General features: G+C 40.8%; 1 protein-coding gene across 1 annotated transcript in view; it reads left to right on the forward strand.

Annotated features, from left to right (window-relative positions):
* Positions 1 to 24,794, forward strand: part of wasf1 (WASP family member 1) — a 161,006-nt gene that overhangs the window by 101,738 nt on the left and 34,474 nt on the right. The window contains exon 5 of the mRNA XM_070435905.1: positions 24,680 to 24,794. Coding sequence (XP_070292006.1) covers positions 24,680 to 24,794 — 115 coding nt within the window. The remainder of the gene's footprint in view (positions 1 to 24,679) is intronic.

Consider the following 24,794-nt stretch of genomic DNA (forward strand, 5'->3'; position numbering starts at 1 on the left):
CAGAGAGAGATCTCTACCTATTATGTCGACATTTCACATTCTTAAAATAAAGTGGTGATCCTAACTGACCTAAGACAGGGAATTTTTTTCAGGAGATATGAAAAACTGTGTTTAAATGTATTTTGCTAAGGTGTATGTAAACTTCTGACTTCAACTGTACCAACAAAAGGTTTGTGATCATTCTACAGGGTCCCTGCTGCGTACGCTCAAAATGGTGTGATTAAAAACGCTTATTTAGAACGTCCAGTTTTGATTAACGCAACACTCAGCATTTGAAGCTAGCTTACAAAGTTATGTCCTGATGTGACCAGTTTATTTTTGGATGCAATGTTCAGATATTCATAGAAGTAGCAAAAGCATACACAATCATCCAAACTGGAAAATGTAAGGCTACATTAGTCCTAAGCGCTAACTGAGGAAAGATTGACACAACACAAGCGGTCATATTTTGATAATCGGCTGACAGAACCACAAAATGGAATAGCTAATAGCAATAACTATTTATAATGCATCCCATCACGGGTGAGCGCTCAACATTTGATCGAAATAATTGAGTAAAACACTTTATAGAAATCAAAAGTAATCCGACAAGGGTAGTTTGTATTTTGCCAACCAAATATAATGAGAGGAGAAAAGATAAGTTTGGTCTATTTGCAGTTTGCATGTTGAAGGGATGTGTCATCTACGATCATTTACTTCCTTTCATTCACTTCATGAAGTTTACCCGAAAGATGAGTGAACCATTCCTTCACCTCATTATAATACCTTTGGTCTGACAGATGTTTACGTGACATGCAGAATGCATTGTATAATGTCAACAAACATGGTGCCACACATAGCTGGCATATAGTTTAGCATTAGCTCATTATAATCAGTACAACCTTCAGAAGTATTTTACACACGTCATAGGTGTCCATTACAATCTATGCAATAAACAGAATGCATTATTTGTCACTCACCGTACTTGAAAACGTGAATAAAACTGTAAATAKATTATGCTCCATACATACATATCTCATTACTACCTCTGAGGGTTTAGAACTTGAGGTAGTAACCTCATACAAGTACTTGGGACTATGGCTAAATGATACACTGTCCGTCTAGAAGCACATGTCAAATCTGCAGGCTAAGGTTAAATCTAGACTTAGTTTCCTCTATCGTAATCACTCCTCTTTCATCCCAGCTGCCAAACTAACTCTGATTCAGATGATTATCCTACACATGCTATATTATGGAGACATAATTTATAGAGCGGCAGGTAAGGGTGCTCTCGAACACCTAGATGTTATTTACCATTCGGCCATCAGATTTGCTACCAATGCTCCTTATAGGACACATCACTGCACTCTATACTCCTCTGTAAACTGGTCATCTCTGTATTCCCGTCGCAAGACCCACTGGTTGATAGTTGTACATAAAACCCTCTTAGGCCTCACTCCCCTCTATCTGAGATATCTACTGCAGCCCTCATCCTCCACATACAACACCCGTTCTGCCAGTCACATTCTGTTAAAGGTCCCCAAAGCACACACATCCCTGGGTCGCTTGTCTTTACAGTTTGCTGCAGCTAGCGACTGGAATGAYCTGCCAAAAAACACTCAAACTGCACAGTTTTATCTCAATCTCTTCATTCAAACACTCAATCATGTATCCTGTATCTTGTATCCTGTGCACATGGCGATTAAACTTTGAAACCGTAAACTTGCTCACTACCAAACATATGTAGATAGATTTTACTATCGCTCTTGTCATAACTTTCTTGCGGCGATCTGAAGGATCAGGTTACATTGGAAATAATGATCAAGTGGAAATTTATTATTTCACCCAGAAATAATCTCTGAAGCGGCTGCGCCACACAAACAACGGGCGCGTCAAAATACTGTCCAACATAAATAGGACCGAATCCACTATACAAAAAACACCACCACAACAAACAGAATAAACAAGCCCGCACAAAAGTCGGCGGGCCAACTGGGTTTAAATAACCCCCTACCCTAAACACAAAACAGGTGATACCAATTAGACAAACCTAAATGAAAACAGAAAAGGGGATCGGTGGCAGCTAGTAGACCGGAGACGACGACCGCCGAACGGGAAGAGGCACCATCCTCGGCGGGATTCGTAACACTTGGACATCAAAAGTTGGAATAATTAAACAATATTTCTATTTTTGAGAATGTGGGAGTGGTCTGTGGACACTTAAGGGACAGTCATGATGAGTGTGTTTCATTTGGTGATCTCATGAAGGACAGGAAACACACAACTGTATCTCTTAAAGTTTACATTTCCCAGCTGTCAAGTTTACATTTAAATATTGTGAAACGTATGTTAAACATGAAATTATTTGTGAAAAGATGTAATGTGACGTTAACCTTCTAAATGAGAGTATGGGTTTTCATATGAAGTTTAACTAGTCAGGGCCACACCCCCGTGAGCCCAGACATCACATTAGGCGTCATAGAACAGCCTTTTCTTCCACAGAGTATAAAACCCATTTCCTAAAAATGTATTTAATAAGAGAACGCTTATACAGCATACGGGAATGGCTATAGCTATTAGACCAGAAATATGGAGCTGACGGACAAGGGGGGGGGGGGGGGGGGGCGGGGGGGGGGGGGGGGGAGGGGGGGGGGGGGGGTGGGGAGGGGGGGGGGGGGGTGGGGGGAGGGGGGGGTTGAAATGGCACATGAGACCATACAGCTGTAGTTTGGGCTACACGGCTGGAATTGTTAACTCTAGATTCGATCATACAATAAGTGCAAATCCTAGATGTATAAGTAAAGTCTGCAGCTGGAATTACGTAAGTCTAGTACGAGAATCGACAAGCGCATCTATTCTATGCAACAACCATCTGTACGCCTGCCGTATCCATTACAACAGACACTATCCAGTGCTTGCTGCGAAAGCGACCTATACGAAAAGTATTATGATTTCTGGGGAAGTTAACCAGAGACTCTCTGAAGAACTGACTCTCCAGCAGATGGAGGCACGATTCCAACACAGAGAAGACAAAACAACATACAGGTCTAAATATTACATTGCAATATTCTTGAATGAGCGGCCATTCATGTGCAAAGGATTAGATTTCAATGATCTATAATATCAATTGTGTGTCGTTGAATCCATTTTGTCTCTCCCGCTCTTTTCCTGTCCCACCCGTTTCTATTGTCTACAACCCATATACCGGTTTAGCCCACTAGGGACTTTCATGCATCGTGTTAGTAACCAGTATACATGTTTGTTGTTTATGTATTTCTGTGATTATTTAGATAGTTGGTAATAAATAATTTAGCCAATTCATATATCGCTGATTCATGATTTAGGCTAGGTTTGTGCAGATATGCAAGGGTTTGCGACGTTCCAGTAATGAGAATGTTGAGGTAATAATAATACATGAATGAGAATGACGTATCAGGACTAAGGGATGAAAATATCTGAAGAGTTGACTCGGGAAATAGAGACTTGTAAACATTTTCCCAACTTCCTAGTTAATTAAAGTATACATGATTCATTTAATCACATAWTAATAATTACACAGATAATWCATTTTATAAAATAAKAAGTCTTCACATTTAATGATAGTCACAGACACGACACTCTCAATTGCTTAAATCGCCGAACACAACAGGCGCTTATTAGAGACAGGTTTCTATTTGAGCCAGACATCTATTTCCTTAATGCACACAGRTTTTGCTTATTAGCATAGTTAATTATTTAATTCCAGCATTTATTTCCAACATTGAATTTTTTATTTCTTATTTTCCTGTTCTAATGTGTTCATCATTTACACACTTTGACACGTTTCTTTTATCTTAGTATGCCTCTATTTCTAAAAAAGTCCTTGACATAATAATTATTCTCCTCTTTGACTGTGCATTTTTTCAGCAGTTCTTACTTTCACCACTAGAAGGGGATCCGCCGATTTCTGGGGGTCTGTACCCGAAATTGTTGACTGTTTTTGTGTTTGCAAGTTAGCTAGCAGTTCTCAGCTGTTTGCAGCCAATGGCTAGCAGTTTCTTACTGGCAATAAAAACAAATGATTGCCATAATGTTTGAGTAATTAATGTAACAAATCAAACATTAAAGCTTGTAAAGAATTCATGCTAACCTTCGTAAACAATTAATTTAGACCCGGTATTTATTTGAAACCYCCGTTTATTTGCTGAAATGTGTGCTGYTGCCCGACTATTAAAAGGGATAGGTGACTATCTAAGTCTGCGTTTTAATTGAAGTTGTATGGTAATTCAGGGACCTCAGTCCACCGTGACCACATTATGATTCAAATGAGCTCTTTATCCACCTGCACCTGCAGCCTCACCCAGCATCATTATACATCCATACATTAACTCCTTATACWGAATATCCTCCCTCCCAGTCCCAGTGCCTTAAAATGGGTGTTGTCAGCTGTCAGGGAGCGATGTACACATCCAGAGAGTGAGCCTGACAGAGGGAGCCCAGAGCCATGGGAGGAGTGACATACACAGAGGAACCAGGGACCCCAGCACCAGCACTGACAACTGATTTGTAGCGCAGTGGAGAGAGTGAGGGGTGAACGAAGGGACTCGACACATTTAGGAGGAGAGTGAAAGGAAGAATATTAGTGGATAGAGAGAAGGAAGAAAGGGAAGGTAAAGACGCTGAACCAGCTCAATCAGGAAAGGGATGGAATGAAGAAATATTTGGAACTGAGAGAAGACTGGAAGTGACAGATGAAGACCATAGAGGAAAGAGAGAGATTGAGGGCAGAGAGAGAAAAGAGACAGAAGGTGAAATCAAGGGCATCTCTCTTCTCTTATCCCCAGAGCTGTGTAGCACTGCCTATCTACCTAAATGCAATCACCAAGAAAGAGGGAGTTGGGCGCTGTGGGGAAAGAAAAGCAGTGAGCAGAAAAAAAGAGAGAGAGCAGGTGGTGTGGGGAGATGAATGAAGCAGGGGGAAAATTTAAGAAAAGGAAAAGAGAGAGTGGTGTCTATACCGCTCCCTTTCTCGTTCTCTCTCTCTCCGTGTGTTTGGCTGAGTGTAGATTAGGTACAGTGGTTCCTCCTTTAAAAGTTGCGGCACACCGCAGCATTCTGTGGCACGTCATTTAATTCAGCCATTTTTTCTGTTACTGCAAGTTATTGCTAGTTTGACCACCAGAGGGCATCTTTGAGAAGAATTTGATAGTTTTCCGTATTGGCATTACCWGAGAATTTCAAACCTTTTTTGTGATAACATAGTATATGGGATTGATTTTCATTTGATTAATATTATGGTGTTTCTATTCAGAGAAAAATGAAAAACGAAACCCTCAGGGTTTCTATGGCGCTGTACAACGTGACGGTCGGGATTGGAGGATTGGAGGATTCTAAATTGTTTGCCTTCATTAGACAACTTTGTTCCAATACTTCTGTAAATCAGTGATATTTATTCCCATAGTAATTCGTTATGGATCCATAACTAAATCAACATCTGCATTTTGAAAGAMTATTTTTTTATKATTATTTTATTAACAAATSTGTTTATTTATTTATTAGGCTACTGTGCAGTCTACAATACATACTGTAGTAAACATGGGAAAGTGCCTAATTCCTAAATTAAGGGAGAGCAGGCCTTGTCTGTACARGGGAGACCYGGGTTCAAATCCCCATTGGGGAGGAWGYAGTAGGCTGTCCTTGTAAATAAGAATTTGTTCTTAACTGATTCCYTATGTGTTATTTCATAGTTGTAATGTCTTCACTATTATTCTACGATGTAGAAAATAGTAAAAATAAAGAAAAATCCTGGAATGAGTAGGTGTGTCCAAACTTTTGACTGGTACTTGCTAAATTAATTAGATTAATATTATGGTGTTTCTATTCCATGAWAAAGGAAAAACCCTCTGGGTATCTGTTAGAATGGAACGGAAAATATGTCGCTGTACAACGTGACGGTAGGCAGTACAGTACTGAGCTATTTAGCTAAAGAATCCCTGTGTTGTGCAGAGAACCCCGACACGGGGAGGAAGGAGTAGGCTGTCGTTGTTCTTAACTGATTCCATATGTGTTATTTCATAGTTGTGATGTTTTCACAACTTGGTTGTGATGCCTACTACGAAATGCGGGGCAAGTGGGAGCCCGGGGTTCAAATCCCTGTTCATTTTCATTTAACCTAGAGTGAGTGAGATAAAGGCTATTCTTGAACAAGGGGTGAGACATTCTCACTAATTTGTAAATAAAGCCAGTACAARGTGACAGTTGGGAGTAGGCTACAGGATTGAAGGATTCTAAATTGTTTGCCTTCATTAGACATTACTCAACACTAGTGAGACTCATTTCACCTATGGTAAGCCTACAGTATATCGAACAATTTTATTTTTCAATGACGTGACTCTGCCAATAATTACATTAAGAGGATTGGAGGACTCTAAATTAATATCTAAGGGGCATTTTCCGTTAGATATTCTCACAGACCCACAGGGGCTTTTATATAATTCTAAATGTATTAATAATAWTAATCACTTTGTTTAAAAAGTAACAATATTTTATATTTTGAGATTTCGTTTTCATTTAACCTAGAGTGAGCGAGAAAAAGGCAAAAAAGTAGACATCACTTGCTTATATTCAGTCAACACATATCTCAAGAATAGCATGGCATATTTCATKAAGTTCTTTGTTATGGTTCCATAACTAAATAAACATTAGCATTTTGAAAGAGTATTTTTAGCATTATATCATTAACAAAYGCTGKTGAAGAAATACAGTACTGTACAGTATATGCTTTTACATATGGATAATAAAGCATTTAAAGCATTTTGAAGATACAAGCCACCTGATTTGTTTATTAGGCTACTGTGAAGTCTGACAAGTAAACATAGCATACAGTACATACTGTAGTAAACATGGGAAAGTGCCTAATTCCTTACAAAAGGGAGAGCAMGCCWTGTCCAGACTTTCTCGGCGACCTCAAGTACTCATTAACTCTGTCTTTAATGCTTTTTCGGGTTGCATCAGTCATGGACGGAAACTTCTGAGACACAGTATTAATGATGAACACCCGCGGGTTCACTGGTAAGCCACATTTGCATCGGGATCCATCCCAGTTTGTATTCTGTGCCCACTCGTGGTATCTCTCTTTGGTTACACATCCTTGGAATAGCAGAACAGCATAATGGTCCAGGCGGCCCTTGCTGTGCCTGGTGAGTTGGTCAAGTTCTGTTGTCAGAAGAGGAATGGAAATGTCAGGGTGAACCAACYACCTAATGAACCCACCAGGTATGTTGACTCTGCCTGACGGAGGTGGAGTTCCAGAGCTCACAGGTGTGCCTGGCATGGATTGTCACTCCATCTCGTTCCTTGCAAATAGCCTGGATTGTTACTCCCATCTCATTCCTCGCTCTCTTCCWCCGTCATTCAGCACGCTTGTGTGCGTGGTGGCTGGATGTACTGTTTTTTATTCTGTATATATGAATTACAAAATCATGTTTCTAGTCTATTGCATAGTTATAATGTGTAATCATTGATGTCCCAGGAGCAGGGAAACACTGTTGAAGTGTATAATTGTAATACATAAATGCAGACACAGCATCATTCACAGAAGGGAYTTTGATACACCTGGTATTGGATATGACCGAAAAAAAACTTGCAAAATAGCGATTTTGGTAAATTAACTTTATGACAAAAAAATATGCACAGTCATTTGTCTCTACATTAACTAACATATTCCTCTCAATTGTCATTTTTTTGCTTGACTCATTATGACGTTATAACTACTTACATTTGCTTCCCCGTAATGTTTTGTCAGCCATCTTTGATGAAGAAAGTCARCAGGGAGGAGTGGCTCACGTCAAATTCGTCACTCGATATGATTGGTCATATAAAAATCGTGGGACCCAAATGCATAATGAGTGCTCTATCTCCCCCTTGTGGTGGTCTGGAGCAATGAAGCCGTGATGCTGGGTACCACTGTAGATGAAGGAGGAACCACTGTAGATGTTATCAGAGGGCTAAAGGAAGATAAACTATACCCCCTCACTCTGCACAGATAGCTGCACAGATAAGGAACTCTAACAGAGATACAGCACCTGCTACTTCTGCTGTTGTCCCTGCAATCCAGAGAAACAGATAGACTCACACAAACCCAGAGACCCTGTTCAAATATGCATATGTCAAATGCATCCTCCCCTCCACCGAAATCTCGAAGGGATGAAGAAATATGTTGTTTAGAAATATTTGAATAAGACCAAATGCAATTAATTCCTGTAAAATATGATGTTTAGAAAGATTTGCCTTTAGTCCGAGTGTTTGGGTTTGCACACCTTACCTGTTTGAGTATACAATAGAACATGTGATCATGCTAAAGATCTGTCTATGTGCATTGCATCCTGTGCTGTGTAGTGTGTATCAGTAGAGCTCAACACTGCTTGGCAGAGCTGTTTTTGGCTCTTCACGCTGTTGAAAAATGTGCCCTGACACCGGCTGCTGTGCTGCTTCTCTGTGCTGTCACGCCCATGGTTAACATGATCTGACAGCCACCACACCCCCTGCTCTGCTCTGCCACAGAGCAGCATGGCTCTCTACTGAATCCACCTGTTTGCTAAATGTCTTTCATTTGTCTGTTTTCATCACTGAACAGAATAGAACATGACTTCCTATTCACTTGGAAATGAATTGGCCCATGCGTCAAGGGAAACTATATTGCTCTGCAAAGTGGGTGTTTAGCAGGAGGTAAACACCTCACCCAGAACACACACACAGACACACACACACACCGCAAAAACATACACAAACAGTATACCAACTGTACTGTATAAAGTTTCAGCTTCTGTTCAGCTTTCATGTGAAGGGAGAAGGGTCATGGTGAGTGTGGAGTGTAGGATACAGTGTCGGAGTAGGTATTAAGAGAGGGAGTGTTTAGGGAATAAGAGATCAGAAGCACTTAGGGATGTGAGTTCTACCTCCAGRAGAACTCTCAGGGAGGAGGACACAGGAGGCTTGAGGGACATGTTGGGACAKATCCATTCTTCCTCCGTCTGGGTTMGATTTAGTTTTTATTTACCACCAAGACCGAGAGTCCTAGGTGAAGGTCCCCTGTGTGTGTGTGGTGCCCTCGGAGAACACTGTCTACTGTGGGAGTCCTTCACATCAAATACTCTCAGTACTGCTTAGGTTACAGCAGTGGACCTCTCGCTCTCCAGTCTGAGAGCTCTTGTGTGACTCTGTTCATCCCTACTTAATTGTGTTTATTAGTCTCCAAGCCCCTCAGGCCGTCCCTTAGCTTTGTGGAAGTTATTTCCTGCCTTCTAATAGGTGACGAGAGAGACGGAGAGACAGAGAGGGAAATGGGGAGATAGAGAGATTGGTAGAGAGACAGATGGAAATATAGAGAGACAGACAGGGAAATGGAGAGAGGGGAATAGAAAGCAAGAGAGAGACGGAGAGGGAAATGGAAAAAGAGGGAGACAGACCGAGATGGAAATGGATAGAGTGCGAGACGTTTAAATCCCAGTCCATCTGGTTTGAGAATTTTTTTGTTGTTGCCCTTCTTCCTCTCTCAGCAATTTCTCAAGGCTGTTGTCAGAGCAGTCGTGTGCTATTGGCAGCGCAGCATCGATTTTCCTCTTGTTATTCTCATTCTGTTCATAAAATGTCAGTTGGTTCAGTATTAAAGAAGGTAAATTTCACCCGCTGCCTTTGACCAATGGGTTAGCGCTTAGCGTTAGCTTAGCCGTCTACCCAGGCTTTTCTTTGGAGCAGATGGAGTCAAAGTTAACCAATTAGAGCAAATTGCGGCTATAGAACATTAGCCTCTAGGCGGATGACAATGGTTGTGAATGAATTTGACATTTCCTGACGCTAATTGTGACTAGCATAATGATGATGATGGTTAATACGGGCCCTACTTTTATTGCAGTCTCAGTCAGTGGTGTAAAGTACTTAAGTAAAACTACTTTAAAGTACTACTTAAGTCATTTTTTGGGGTACCTGTACTTTACGTTGCTATTTATATTTTTGACAATTTTTGCTTTTACTTCACTACATTCCTAAAGAAAATAATGTACTTTCTACTCCATACATTCCCTCACACCCAAAAGTACTCGTTACATCTTTGAATGCTTAGCAGGACACACACTTATCAAGAGAACATCCCTAGTCATCCCTACTGCCTCTGATCTGGCAGACTGAGTAAACAAACATGCTTAGTTTGTAAATTCCCGCTGTAGATTGCACACGAAACCTGTTGCATATCTCTCTCTCTCTCAGTTCAAATTGCTTTGTTGGTATGACGTGACAATGCACATATTGACAAAGCTTACTTTGGAAATAAAGTTATACATTTACAATATTAACATAATTAAAATAATAATTATCAAGACTGTCAATGGGACAATCAGTAACAACAATAATCAAGAGTAGAAATAACCATACAATGGATAATAACAATGGCGTAGAAGATATCTGCAGGTTGGTTGGTCTGTCAGACACTGTCTCTCATCTTATGGCAGGCAGCATTGTAGTGCGCTGCCAARCCACAGCTCTCTGTGTCCTCCCCCAACAGGACAGGTAGCATATTATCATCAGAGGTCTTTTTTAGTTTAATTTGATTGATTGGATGTTCTGGTCCTGAGGCTTCAGTGGGTTAGTAGAACAGGTTTATGAACTCAGCCCCAGGACCAGCTGGATGAGGGGATTATTATTTTTTTCTCAGCCATTGCAGGGCTTGGTTATGATATGAAAGGGGGTCACTGTATTTGAGCTGTTTCCAAAATGTACGGCAATTGCTCTTTTTACATTTTTTATTATTAGTGGATATTGGCCTAATTCTGCCATGCATAAATTGTTTGTAGTTTTCCTCCTGGACATCTAGGAGAATATTACAGAACTCTGCATGGAGGATTTCAATGGGGTGTTTGTCCCATTGGACGAAATCTTGTTTTGCAAGTGGACCCTATACCTCGCTGCAATGAAGTGCAATGTGTTRAATGACACATTAAATTGGTTTTKMCCAAATTTGAATAGGTATTTCCTATTTGCAGTACAGTATTTTGTACCAYTTGAGAACTTGTCTAATTCCCTGAGATCTGGATCTTCTCTGGAAAATCATTTATTTTGGGCTTTTTGGGGTTTACTGCCAGGGCCCAGGTTTGGCAGTACTGCTCTKGCAGGTCCAGGCTCTGCTGTAAGCCATATGCTGTGGGTGACAGCAGSCACGGGTCATCTGCATAGAGAAAGCATTTAACCTCTAAATTGTGGAGAATAACAACAGTGACTGAGTATGTTTTCTAGTATAGTGGTCAATTCGTTGATGTAAATATTGAAGAGCACAGGGCTGAGATTGCAACCCTGGCAAGCATACATTTGTCTTATTTTGGTGGACATGTTTATCTATTAGGGTGTTTAGTGTGTAAATATGATCGGTCGTGCGATGTTTTGGTATAAATCCATTTGGGCTTATTAAGGAAGTTTAGAACACGTACATTTATAATACTACAGAAAATCTTCCTCAGGTTAKTGTTCACAWATACAATGCATTCGGAAAYTATTCYTACCCCTTTGCTTTRCCCACATACCTCATCAATCTACACACAATACCCCATAATGGCAAAGCAAAAACAGGTTTTAAGACATTTTTGCTGCAGCTCCTCTCTAGGAGTCTCTACAATGCTACAGCACCCTCTTGATGACAGGCAGCTCCTTTGCCATCTCCTCCTTTACCTGCACTAGCTCTCTCCTCATCATCGCTGTGGTAAGGCTCTCTCTCAGCTGGGTCCTGCACTCGTTGACCTGGTCCTTGGCTTGCAATGTCTCACAAGTTAACCAAAGTAGAAGCTATCAATGAGTAGGCTAAGCTATTCTACACGCAACAGACTGAAGACTGAACACACACGTGCATCTTTCACAGCAAAGAAAAAAGAGCAGGCGAGCCAGCGATGGAGCGAAAGGACGGGCAGACAGACAGACAGATGGAACCGTGTGCATAGGCTAAATCTTGATCATCTGTATCTCGCAATGTCTTGTCTTGCAATGCCTCGTAAATTCATCAAAAGTATATTAAAGTATAGATACAGGGCATTCTGAAAGTATTCAGACCCCTTGACTTTTTCTCATATCTACACAAAATACCCGAAAAAGACAAAACTGTTTTTTTTTTTTTATGTCTGAAGCATTGAAGGTCCCAAGAACACAGTGGCCTCCATCAGTCGTGAAATTGAACACGTTTAGAACCACCAATACTCTTCCTAGAGCTGCCCGCCCGACCAAASTGAGCAATTGGGGGAAAAGGGCCTTGGTTAGGGAGATGACCAAGAACCCAATGGTCACTCTGACAGCGCTCCAGAGTTCCTCTGTGTAGATTGGAGAACCTTCCAGAAGGCCTTTATGGTAGATTGGCCAGACGTAAGCCACTCCTCAGTAGAAGGCACATGTAGAAGGCACATGACAGCCCTGCTTAGAGTTTGCCAAAAGGCACCTAAAGACTCTCAGACGATGAGAAACAAGATGCTCTGGTCTGATCAAACCAAGATTGAACTCTGGCCTGAATGCCAAGCGTCACATCTGGAGGAAAACTGGCACAATCCCTACGGTGAAGCATGGTGTTGGCAGCTTCATGCAGTGGGGATGTTTTTCAGTGGCAGGGACTCGGAGACCAGTCAGGATCAAGGGAAAGATGAACGGAGCAAAGTACAGAGAGATCCTTGATGAAAACCTGCTCCAGAGCACCTCAGACTGGGGCGAATATTCACCTTCCAACAGGACAACGACTCTAAACACACAGCCAAGACAATGCAGGAGTGGCTTCGGGAAAAGTCTCTGAATGTCCTTGAGTGGCCTAGCCAGAGCCCGGACTTGAACCAGGTCAAACATCTCTGCAGAGACCTGAAAATAGCTGTGCAGCGACGCTCGCCATCCAAGCTGACAGAGCTTGAGAGGATCTGCAGAGAAGAATGGGAGAACTCCACAAATACAGGTGTGCCAAGCTTGTAGTGTCATACCCAAGAAGAATCTATGCAGTAATCGCTGCCAAAGGTGCTTCAACAAAGAACTGAGTAAAGGGTCTGAATACTTATGTAAAGGTGATATTTCAGTTTTTTTATATATAAATTAGCAAACATTTGTAAAAACCTGTTTTTGCTTTGTCATTATGGGGTATTGTGTGCAGATTGATGASGGGGAAAACAATTTGATACATTACAGCCTTATTCTAAAATGTAACAAAGTGGAAAAAGTCAATGGGTRTYAATAGATCCAACCATTTCAGGCGGATGAATTACCTGAACCATGAAAAAAAGTCACCACCGGGCTGTGGAAACATGAAATACCTGTACAATTTTATAAATGCCTACAGACAATTKGTTCGTTCGACATGGTGGGATCTTTTTGTGTCATTAAAATTAATTATGGAGAAATGGCAGTGGAAACTCCTTTATGCGCAAATATTAATATAATAACCATCATATCAAAGTAAACTTGGAGTCATGCAATGATATACTACATGACTAAAAGTATGTGGACATCTGTTCGTCGAACATCTCATTGGGGAGTTGGTGCAGGGCTCTGTGCAGGCCAGTGAAGTATTTTAGTTTTTGTACCTTTATTTAGCTAGGCAAGTCAGTTAAGAACAAATTCGTATTTACAATGCCCGGCCAAACCCTAACCCAGACGATGCTGGGCCAATTGTGCGTTGCCCTACACCGATCTTGTGCGTTGCCCTACATCTTCCACACCGATCTCGACAAGCTATTTCTGTATCAACCTCGCTTTGTGCACAGGGATATTGTCTTGCGGAAACAGGATAGGACCTCCCCRAAACTGTTGCCACAAAGTTGGAAGCACAGAATCATATAGAATGTCATACTATGCTGTAGCATTACGATTTCCCTTCACTGGAACTAAGGGGGCTAGCCTGACCAATGACAAACAGCCCCAGACCATTATTCCTCCTCACCATGTGCTACAGATTAATTAAATGATGATGAACTTCACAGGATGGTGAATGTGCAAGGTGATGAACTTGATTGATGCTTGGCTGGCGTTTGATATACAAATAATATCGCTCTTACTCATAATAATCTCNCAAAGTTGGAAGCACAGAATCATATAGAATGTCATACTATGCTGTAGCATTACGATTTCCCTTCACTGGAACTAAGGGGGCTAGCCTGACCAATGACAAACAGCCCCAGACCATTATTCCTCCTCACCATGTGCTACAGATTAATTAAATGATGATGAACTTCACAGGATGGTGAATGTGCAAGGTGATGAACTTGATTGATGCTTGGCTGGCGTTTGATATACAAATAATATCGCTCTTACTCATAATAATCTCAAAGCCTTCCACCACTGTATGTGCGAGCTGTTGGCTAGAGCGCATGTGCTAAGACCATAGTGGGCACATTTGCTACATAACGCAACAGTTTGTGACTAAACCATCAGTAGAGTTGAAAATGCGATGGAATTTGAAGGCAAAAGTTATTTTTTAAGTGCATTATGTCATCACGCACAGCCTTTTATACACAGAAAGTATGTTTGCTGGGAACATCTCCGGTGGGAAAATGCGCATATTGTTTTATGCAGATTTTATAATCTGTCACAAATTGGATGGAAACCTTCATAATGTCTTGGAGTGTGCAGATATGCGTAACAGATTTTGGAATGCTGTTCCTTTCATTCAAGGTTTACAAAATGCCATCTAATTTCCCCATCAATCTCCCAATGTCTATCCCCTATTTAAACTTACAGACTGCAAGTCAATGAAGGGCTTTCTGGTCTCTTTGGAGCTGGGGCGGAATGTCTTCCTGCCTATCTTGTAGACTGGTGCTGGGAGGACCACTGGCAGAAGTCTTAAAGAGATGTCACCTTGTGTATCTGGAGAGAAGATTGTTTAGTGAATAACTTGATTGTTTCAGGATAAAAATGAATGAGCATCTGAGGCACCACCAGCAGAGTCATTTCAAACCATACCTGCACTTCCAAGAGTAGATCTTGGGCCTGCTTCTCTCTGGGCTGGCGTGTTTTGTCCTTGAAGACCGCAATCCACTTATCATTGAGTTTCCCTGAGCAGTTCGGGTTTAAAATGTAGAAGTCCTGAGCAATCTTTAGTAAAGCAGACAATTATCTTTTTTGTAATATAAAATATTACTTTATTTTTAAAAAAATTCAACAAAAACTACATTGACAAAAACAATAGGCAACTTAACATTTACATACATATCCACAAACATTAATGACGTCACACTTGCTCAGATCCACATGTTCCCACCGTATTCACACCCAATGCTGTTTCTAATGCTTGTGAGACTCTGCCCTATATGTGACTCGTTTCAGGAAACTAGGCATAGGTCGTGCGTCACCACTTGGCAGGAGAGGCATTTGAACGTAAACATAATTTTTGTGTTTAATTAACAGAAATGCCTTCTGGAACATGTGAACTTTCATGTGCCTTAATAACAAACTTGTATGGCATTTGTAAATACAAATACAATTGTTAAATTACGAGCCTAGTTGGTTTAACCACTGAAACAGACAGGAATCTTCCCGCTAGCCATGATTGGCTGAGATAATGGCTGGGCTGTACATTCCGAGAGATGAGTTCGGATTGGTCTGCCTTGTAGCACGCTTCTGTCTATAACAAAGAGCTGCTCAGTATGTGTAGGTATTCCTTTCTAAAACAGATTTTTTAAAGATATCACAAAGGACTGCAAAAGTGTTGCTCTCCACTATCTGGAGGACAGAGTTTTGAAATCAGTGGAATGCACGGTGGAGGCAGAGTATGATATCTAAGGAGCTGGAGAAAATGATGTCTTTTGATTGCAAATATGCGAAGTGAGTCGAAAAGAGAACAGACAAAAGGCTGTTGTATAAAACACCTGTCTCTGGATTACATCTTCAAACTAAGGGCAACCATGACATCCGTGACAGAGAGGGAGAAACGGGTAAGAGTCTAGCTAGCTACATTTTCAGATATTATACATTACTAATTTGGTCAGAAAGTCATTTTCATTGCAAGTTAAAGCGTACTTGTTAGGAGTGTGTATCAGAGGAGAAGTCAGGTGCAGGAGAGCGGAGTGTAGTGAACAGGTGCACTTTTTATTCCGGTCAAAATGACAGCACAAAAATAACATCAAATGTGCCCAAAACACAGAACATAGACAAACAAAAGACTCCACTACGCAAGGTACCATTTCACTGTACCGTGTACACCTTCCGTATCCTGTGAATGTGATAAATAAACGCAGGTTTTATTTGATAGTGTGTTTACCAAATACGGTAATGTGAAGAACAATATGACCTGCACCAAAGTCAAATTAGGATATAACGTTAGGGCAACGTGTCCAAGTTCTAACATTCTCCAGTAAAATGCCCTGCTTTTATTTCATCACACTCACAACCGTAAGCTATTTTCTGTAATTAGCTTGCCATTAATTTGTAAATAATGATCTTGTTGTGAGTTTATTTTCCTTTAATAATAAATACATATTAGCTAAAGTTAAGAAGTTGTCAGCTACAGTTGAAGTCAGAAGTTTACATACACCTTAGCCAAATACATTTAAACTCAGTTTTTCACAATTCCTGACATTTAATCATAGTAAAGATTCCCAGTCTTAGGTCAGTTAGGATCACCACTTTATTTTAAGAATGTGAAATGTCAGAATAATAGTATAGAGAATGATTTACATTCCCACTGGGTCAGAAGTTTACATACACTCAATTAGTATTTGTTAGCATTGCCTTTACATTGTTTAACTTGGGTCAAACATTTTGGGTAGCCTTCCACAAGCTTCCCACAATAAGTTGGGTGAATTTTGGCCCATTCCTCCTGACAGAGCTGGTGTAACTGAGTCAGGTTGGTAGGCCTCCTTGCTTGCACACGCTTTTTCAGTTCTGCACACAAATGTTCTTTGGGATTGAGGTCAGGGCTTTGTGATGGCCACTCCAATACCTTGACTTTGTTGTTCTTAAGCAATTTTGCCACACCTTTGGAAGTATGCTTGGGGTTATTGTCCATTTGGAAGACCCATTTGCGACCAAGCTTTAACTTCCTGACTGATGTCTTGAGATGTTGCATCAATATATCCACATAATTTCCCTCCCTCATGATGCCATCTATTTTGTGAAGTACATTAGTCCCTCCTGCAGCAAAGCACCCCCACAACATGATGCTGCCACCCCGTGCTTCACGGTTGGGATGGTGTTCTTCAGCTTGCAAGCTCCCCCTTTACCAAAGTACGTTCATCTCTAAGAGACAGAAAGCGTCTCCTTCCTGAGCGGTATGACGGCTGCGTGSTCCCATGGTGTTTATACTTGCGTACTATTGTTTGTACAGATGAACGTGGTACCTTCAGGCYTTTGGAAATTGCTCCCAAGGATGAACCAGACTTGRGYAGYTCTACAAMTTTTTTTCTGAGGTCTTGGCTGATTTCTTTTGATTTTCCCATGATGTCAAGCAAAGAGGCAKTGAGTTTGAAGGTAGGCCTTGAAATACATCCACAGGTACACCTCCAATTGACTCAAATTATGTCAATTAGCCTATCAGAAGCTTCTAAAGCCATGACATAATTTTTGGGAATTTTCCAAGCTGTTTAAATGCACAGTCAACTTAGTGTACGTAAACTTTTGACCCACTAGATTTGTGATACAGGGAATTATAAGTGAAATAATCTGTAAACAATTGTTGGAAAAATTACTTGTGTCATGCACAAAGTAGAGGTCCTAACRGACTTMCCAAAACTATAGTTAACAAGAAATTTGTGGAGTGTTTGAAAAACGAGTTTTWATGACTCCAACCTAAGTGTARGTAAACTTCCGACTTCAACTGCATATAGCACATTTCAGACATGGTATGGAACGCAATGTGCTTTACAGGGAAAAAAACGAATAAAAAACAATTCAAATAAAAGCTGAAATATGTACTTCACCACAAACATAAGATATAAAGCAAAATAATGACTGTACTGTACAACTAAAAAGCACTCATCAGGCCAGGTAGTCCAGAGGCATGGTCCCAGGGCTCAGGTCCTACGGGAGGGGAGGGAGAGGTGAGCGAATTAAGGGGAGCGTACTTCAATTCAAACAGGACACCAGATAAGACAGGATAAATACTCCAGATATAACAGACTGACCTGTTATATCTCCCCGACACAAACTATTGCTGCATAAATGCTGGAGGCTGAGACAGGAGGGGTCGGGAGACACTGTGGGCCCGTCCGACGATACCCCCAGACAGGGCCAACCAGGCAGGATATAACCCCACCCACTTTGCCAAAGCACAGCCCCCACACCACTAGAGGGATATCTTCAAACCACCAACTTACTACCCTGAGACAAGGCTGAGGATAGAGGATCTCAGAAGATCTCCCCGACGGAACGAACCCGAGTGGGGCGCCAACCCAGACAGGAAGATCATGTCAGTGATCATGTCAACCCTCTCAAGTGACGCACCCTTCCTAGGGACGGCATGGAAGAGCACCAGTAAGCCAGTGACTCAGCCCCAGTAATAAGGTTAGAGGCAGAGAATCCCGGTAGAGAGAGGAGACCCGGCCAGGTAGAGACAGCAAGGGCAGTTCGTCGCCCCAGTGCCTTTCCGTTCACCTTCACACCCCTGGGCCAGACTACACTCAATCATAGGACCTACTGAAGAGATGGGTCTTCAATCAAGACTTAAAGGTCGAGACCGAGTCTGCGTCTCACATGGATAGGCAGACCATTCCATAAAAATGTAGCTCTATATGAGAAAGCCCTGCCTCCAGCTGTTTGCTTAGAAATTCTAAGGACAATAAGGAGGCCTGCGTTTTGTGACCGTAGCGTACGTGTAGGTATGTACGGCAGGACCAAATCGCAGAGGTAGGTAGGAGCAAGCCCATGTATTGCTTTGTAGGTTAGCAGTAAAACCTTGAAATCACCCCTAGCCTTTGTAGGCTACAGTCATAGCTATGTCTTCCAATGGTGATTCTGTTTTCAGCATCCAAAGATTATCTAATTTGAATACACGCTTGGAGGTGAGGATGACAGCAGTGGTGTAGTCTACAGCGATACGGATATCACTTATTAWTGATTTCTACATAGCTCATTGATGTGAATCACGCTGCTGCTCTCTCATTTAGCTGTTTGCGCCTTACGGATTGTGGTTGCTGTGGATGGCGGTTCACAAATCTAAATGTMTATTTGAACCCAATAATGGTTGAATTGAAGAAGTTTAAGCTGCTATCAAATCATTGTTTTTGAAACCAGTGGACACTATGCGCTCTGCATAGTGCGAATCCCAGCCTATGGAATAAAGGTGGAGCTTTTAATGCTCAATCTAATTCATACTGATAAAAAACAAATCCATAGGCCTAATCGACACATGCAAATTTTTTTTTACTTAAAGGGGCAATCTGTAGTTGCTACATTTATGGACTATATATACAGTACCAGTCAAAAGTGTGGACACACCTACTAATTCAAGGGTTTTTCTTTGTTTCTACTATTTTCTACTTTGTAGAATAATAGTGAAGACATCAAAACTATGAAATAACACATATGGAGAAAAAAAAGTGTTAAACAAATCAAAATAGATTTTAGATTCTTCAAAGTAGCCACACTTTGCCTTGATGACAGCTTTGCACACTCTTAGCATTCCCTCAACCAGCTTCATGAGGTAGTCACCTGGAATGCATTTCAATTAACAGGTGTGCCTTCTTACAGTTTTTCTCAATTGCTAAAACACTAAAACCCATTGGCTGAACAAAGTTCTCAGTTGCCTGGACACATTTAGCTAATTATGCAGTCTGTTGTCAATACCTTAAACCATTTCACATGGTAAAACACAATTTGCAGATCTCACTTAGACTTTTCAGCAAAACTCTAAACACATTCTCATTCTCAAAACACAWTCTGCACTCTAATGCACATGTCATCCATACTGGTAAACACAAGTGGCAACAATCAAATACAAATAGAGAACACATGTCATTGATTGAACACAACCASTCAAAATGTATTTAACCTGTTTCAAATGATGCGACACAACCAATATAAGCCAGTTCAGAGAGCAAACAGGTTGTTGAAGGTGGGAAGGAGAAAGTCTGAGAATGGATAGAAAAAACATTGTGAGAGGACGAGGACGTATGCGAGGTGGGCGACGAAGAGGAAGAGGGCAAGAAAGAGGAAGAGGAGGACGAAGAGGAAGACAAAGAGTGGAAATATCTGATGAAATTCGAGCAACAGTTATAGACCATGTTCTTGTCCATGGACTGACAATAAGGGAAGCAGGACTTAGAGTGCAACCCAATTTGAGACGATTTTGTGTCCACCATAGTAAGGACATTCAGAGAAGAGAACAGGTACAGTATACTACTGTATTTTTGTAATTGKAAATTTACTGTACTACACTATATGCAGCTGTTTCAATAGACATTTGTAAAYTTAATCACTGTATGTATTGTACTGCATGAATATGTTTTGTAACTGCACAACTWKRTTTTGTAGAATTGCAAGGCTGCCACATGCAGGTGGAAGGACAGCTATATTCACTCGGGAGCAAGAGGCCGTTATAYTTGGCATGGTCCTTCAAGATAATGCAATAKGACTCAGAGAAATCCAGYAACGAGTGATACAAGACAACACACARTTCCAGGGAATCGACAYTGTGAGCATTTCCACAATTGACCGTGTCCTCCATCGTAACAGGATGCGAATGAAACAAGTATACAGAGTACCTTTTGAGCGCAACTCACCAAGGGTGAAAGAACTGCGAGCTCAGTATGTGCAKGTAAGTGTACATTCAGAAACATTTACTGTAATCCAGATTGTCTACAGTACTAACACATACTATGTGAATGACATTACTCTTCAGTACATACAATGTATGTGAATCAGAAGCCTAATTGTACTCTACAGTATAGCACTGTCTCTGTACAACTTACAAAATCCTACATACAGTATATTGTATTTCTACACAGACAATATTTGACTTGGAGGCCTTGGACAGACCCCATGAGTTCATCTTTGTCGATGAAGCAGGCTTCAATCTAACAAAGAGGAGAAGGAGAGGCRGAAACATGATTGGACAGCGGGCCATTGTTGAAGTCCCTGGTCAACGAGGTGGCAATGTCACAATCTGTGCTGCTATCAGCAACCATGGTGTTCTACATCACCATGTTACACTCGGGCCATATAACACCCAGCACCTTCTAAGATTTATTGCCAATCTAAGAGATATTTTATTTGAGCAGTAGGTTCAAGAGCAGCAGGGTCAAGACCTAAATGAGAATCCCATTCCCACCTATGTGATAGTGTGGGACAATGTCAGTTTCCACCGAGCTGCTCATGTAAGGGAATGGTTTAACATCAATGGGCAGTTTATGAACTTGTACCTCCCAACATACTCGCCTTTCCTGAATCCGATTGAGGAGTTTTTRTCCTCTTGGAGATGGAAAGTGTATGATAGACAACCCTACACCAGAGTAAATCTGCTGCAATCCATGGATTTAGCCTGTGGTGATATAGGTGAGGAATCATGTCAGGGATGGATACGGCACACAAGAGGCTTCTTCCCCCGTTGCCTCAGGAGGGACAATATTACTTGTGATGTCGACGAAGTGCTCTGGCCTGACCCAGCCCAAAGACAAGAAGAAGCACATTGATCACATATTTACTCCTTTGATTTGTGTCCCTTTTAGTATTGTATACTGTAGTACAGTGCATTGTAGGCTGTATACTGTACAATGGACAAATTGTATGGCCCTGAACATTGTGCTTTCCATTTATTAACAGTACTGACTGCTCAATAGATTTTGACTGGTTGCAGGTTCATATCAACAAAGAACAAGATTTACAGTATCACAGAGACAAAGGACAAGTTTGTAAGATGCAGGGTACAGTACTGTAAAAATAGGGGTACAAGGAGGAGGAAGAACAAAAAACTAAATTGCAAAGAGCAAAGCAGAGTAGTAATTTCTGATCAATTTTGAGCTACTATGATAGAACATGTTTTCGTTCATCAAAAGACAATGACGGAAAAATATTCATATTTTTTAGATTAAAAATGTACTTCTCCCTGAGAATTGTATGTTTTGAACAATGTGTTTTCTATTTTTCGGTGTATTGTTTACTGACTGCTTGAGAGTGTATATCATTTTGATCACTTTGTTTATGATTTGAGAGCAGTGTTTGATTTTGAACACAGGTAAAACTSTTTTGAGGCGAATGTTTCATTTTGCGAGAGGAGTCAGAGGTTATGTAAATAGTGCTTGAAGATGAGGTTTTGTGTTTAATGTTTTCAGGAAATGGAGAAAGGTTTCAGAAATTGTGTTTTAGCAATTGAGAAAAACTGTAAATTAATTTGTGACATTTCTTCTTAATGCGTTTGAGCCAATCAGTTGTGTTGTGACAAGGTTGGGGTGTGTATACAGAAGATTATCTATTTGATAAAAGTCAATATTATGGCAAGAACAGCTCGAATAAGAAATAGAGAAACGACAGGCCATCATTACTTTAAGACAAAATTTCAAAAACATGGTTAAACAATAAATGTGATATCATGGATGGTCAGTCCTTGCATCCATAGCTTTGTCTATTCATCTGAGAGCGGCTACATTTCTCCAGACCCATCCCTCAGCTTTTTACCAAAACAGAGGCTTGGCGACCGTTTTGTTATTGTTTCGTCTGTGGATTTGCCCTTTAAAGAGCTGAATATTATCAAGATATCAAAATGTCACCAACAAAAAGGTTAACAATTGGCCTATAGCAAATGCAGCATATTGCATAGATTTTTCACATGTAAATAGCACTTTTCAGTAGTGCTCAAAGCATGCCATTCCATGAGCACAGAATTACATATTTTTTTGAACTCGAATCAATTAAKCCAATCAGTCCTCCATGACAATAAAATCATAAACAACAGAGTAGGGCTGGCTAATAAGTCCTTKYTTTTGGGGTTATGTTCAGGTAAAACAATTTGGCTAATCTATACTTCCATATTTCCAAGTCCTATTCAAGGGGTGTAACATTTATTGGAATGACTGGAATTCCCTACTCTCAACTAAAAAGCATTCTAATGAAAAGCAAAGCTAAAAAGGTGTTTCAGATCTCTTTTAAATATGCCCCCCCRCAGGTTCCCTGGCAGGCTATTCCAGAGGCTGGGGGCATTATAACTAAAGTCTGCCTCTCCATGCCTCTTGGTCATAGGCCTTTGGGATAGTTAAAATGCCAGTGCTAGAGGACCTGAGGGACATACTGGGTACATAACTTAAAAGCATGTCTGACATGTATTGAGGTGCACAGTCGTGGATTGATTTAAAAACCAATAGTAGAATCTTAAAATGTATTCTAAAACTCACAGGCAGCCAGTGCAGAGACCTTAAAACCGGTGTAATGTGTAACTAACTAACTAAGGTGTAGCTAACTAACGTTAGCTAGCCACCGTTACAGACACTCACATAGTTAGCTAGCCAAACGTCAACAAAAACTGTAAATGTAGTTATATTCCGCGACAACAAGCTAGCGTCACGAGCATGCTCGTTAGTCCTATCCATGGGTAGGGGATGGGTATCRATCTGCAAAAGTGAAGTTCTGTTCTGGTAGCTAGCTAGCTACCTTAGCAGTTGTGCTAGCTAACATGCCACTGAACCGTGACACTAGCATATTGACATGCATATTGGTATTAAAAGACAGCAACGTATTCCCCTAAAAATATGTGTTTAGGAAAATCATTAGTTCYCTAGCTTCTTATCACATGAATTGTGCAAAAATATGATAGATAACATTGGCTAGGAAGCGCCAGCCAGTCAGTCAGTGGCGTTGACAGAATGAAACTGGTATCAGCAAAATGTGTTTCAATCTATCCCATGAAACATGACATTGCTAACTAGGCATAATTTAGCTAATAAAATGTTAAAGTTTATTAGGAAGTTTAATTAATAAGTTAGACACTCACCGACACTTGAGGTGCACAGTCACTATGGAGGTGCACAGTCACAACACTATGGTAGGTGTTGTAGCTAGTTTGATAGCTTGGTTTCCATTTTCCAACAGTWTCYTTGATTGGTCATCAATGGTCAGAATTACTGGTCTTGGAACTCATGTGTTCACCAGAAACGGTTTCTGGTAAACTGTTTGCCACTAGTGGCAATAAATATTATTGTTGGTTTGCCGCAGATTCACCACTCATGACAAAACATTTTCAAACTTCTGGCAACATTTTGTGGCACACTATTTAGTTTGCAGAAAATTTGCCTGTTTGTAGCAACAAAAGCCTTTTTGTAAGGGAACAGATAGCCTTAGCTTTCCATCGTTGTTTGATAGATAGGACTGTAAAGATGTTTCTATTAGGTTTTATTTCCTGCAGTGTCTATTAATTGACCAAACGCACAGCTGCTTTCCCACTTTATATTGGTGTAGAATTTTCACAAATGCCTTAGTATACGTAATTCCCAAACAAGTGCTCACTTGTCAGAWTTTTTTTTTAAGTGTCATATTATTCCTGGGGGTGTACAGTATATGAACAGATTGTAATAAGATTTAAGTTAATGTTGCTAAAATGCTGTCAGTTCCACTTTAAGATCGCTCTTTTAACTCACACGGTCAATCTTTTCCTCTTGTGAAGGTCTTCAGTTGTACAATTMGATTACTTATATATGTTTTTCTAATTTCATCGTGTTCATCTCACTTTTAACAACCAAAAAGTCAGGAGCTGTTCTTCTGCATGACTGCCTCTCTCTCTTTCTTTCCTTCTCACCAGTATCTCTCCAGGACATAACTATGAGGAAGGCATTTAGGAGCTCCACCATCCAGGACCAGCAGCTGTTTTCCCGCCAGTCGCTGCCCATCCCCCTGCAGGAGACGTTTGACCTCTG

Source organism: Salvelinus sp. IW2-2015, linkage group LG28 (assembly GCF_002910315.2).
Source record: "Salvelinus sp. IW2-2015 linkage group LG28, ASM291031v2, whole genome shotgun sequence".
Taxonomy (NCBI): domain Eukaryota; kingdom Metazoa; phylum Chordata; class Actinopteri; order Salmoniformes; family Salmonidae; genus Salvelinus; species Salvelinus sp. IW2-2015.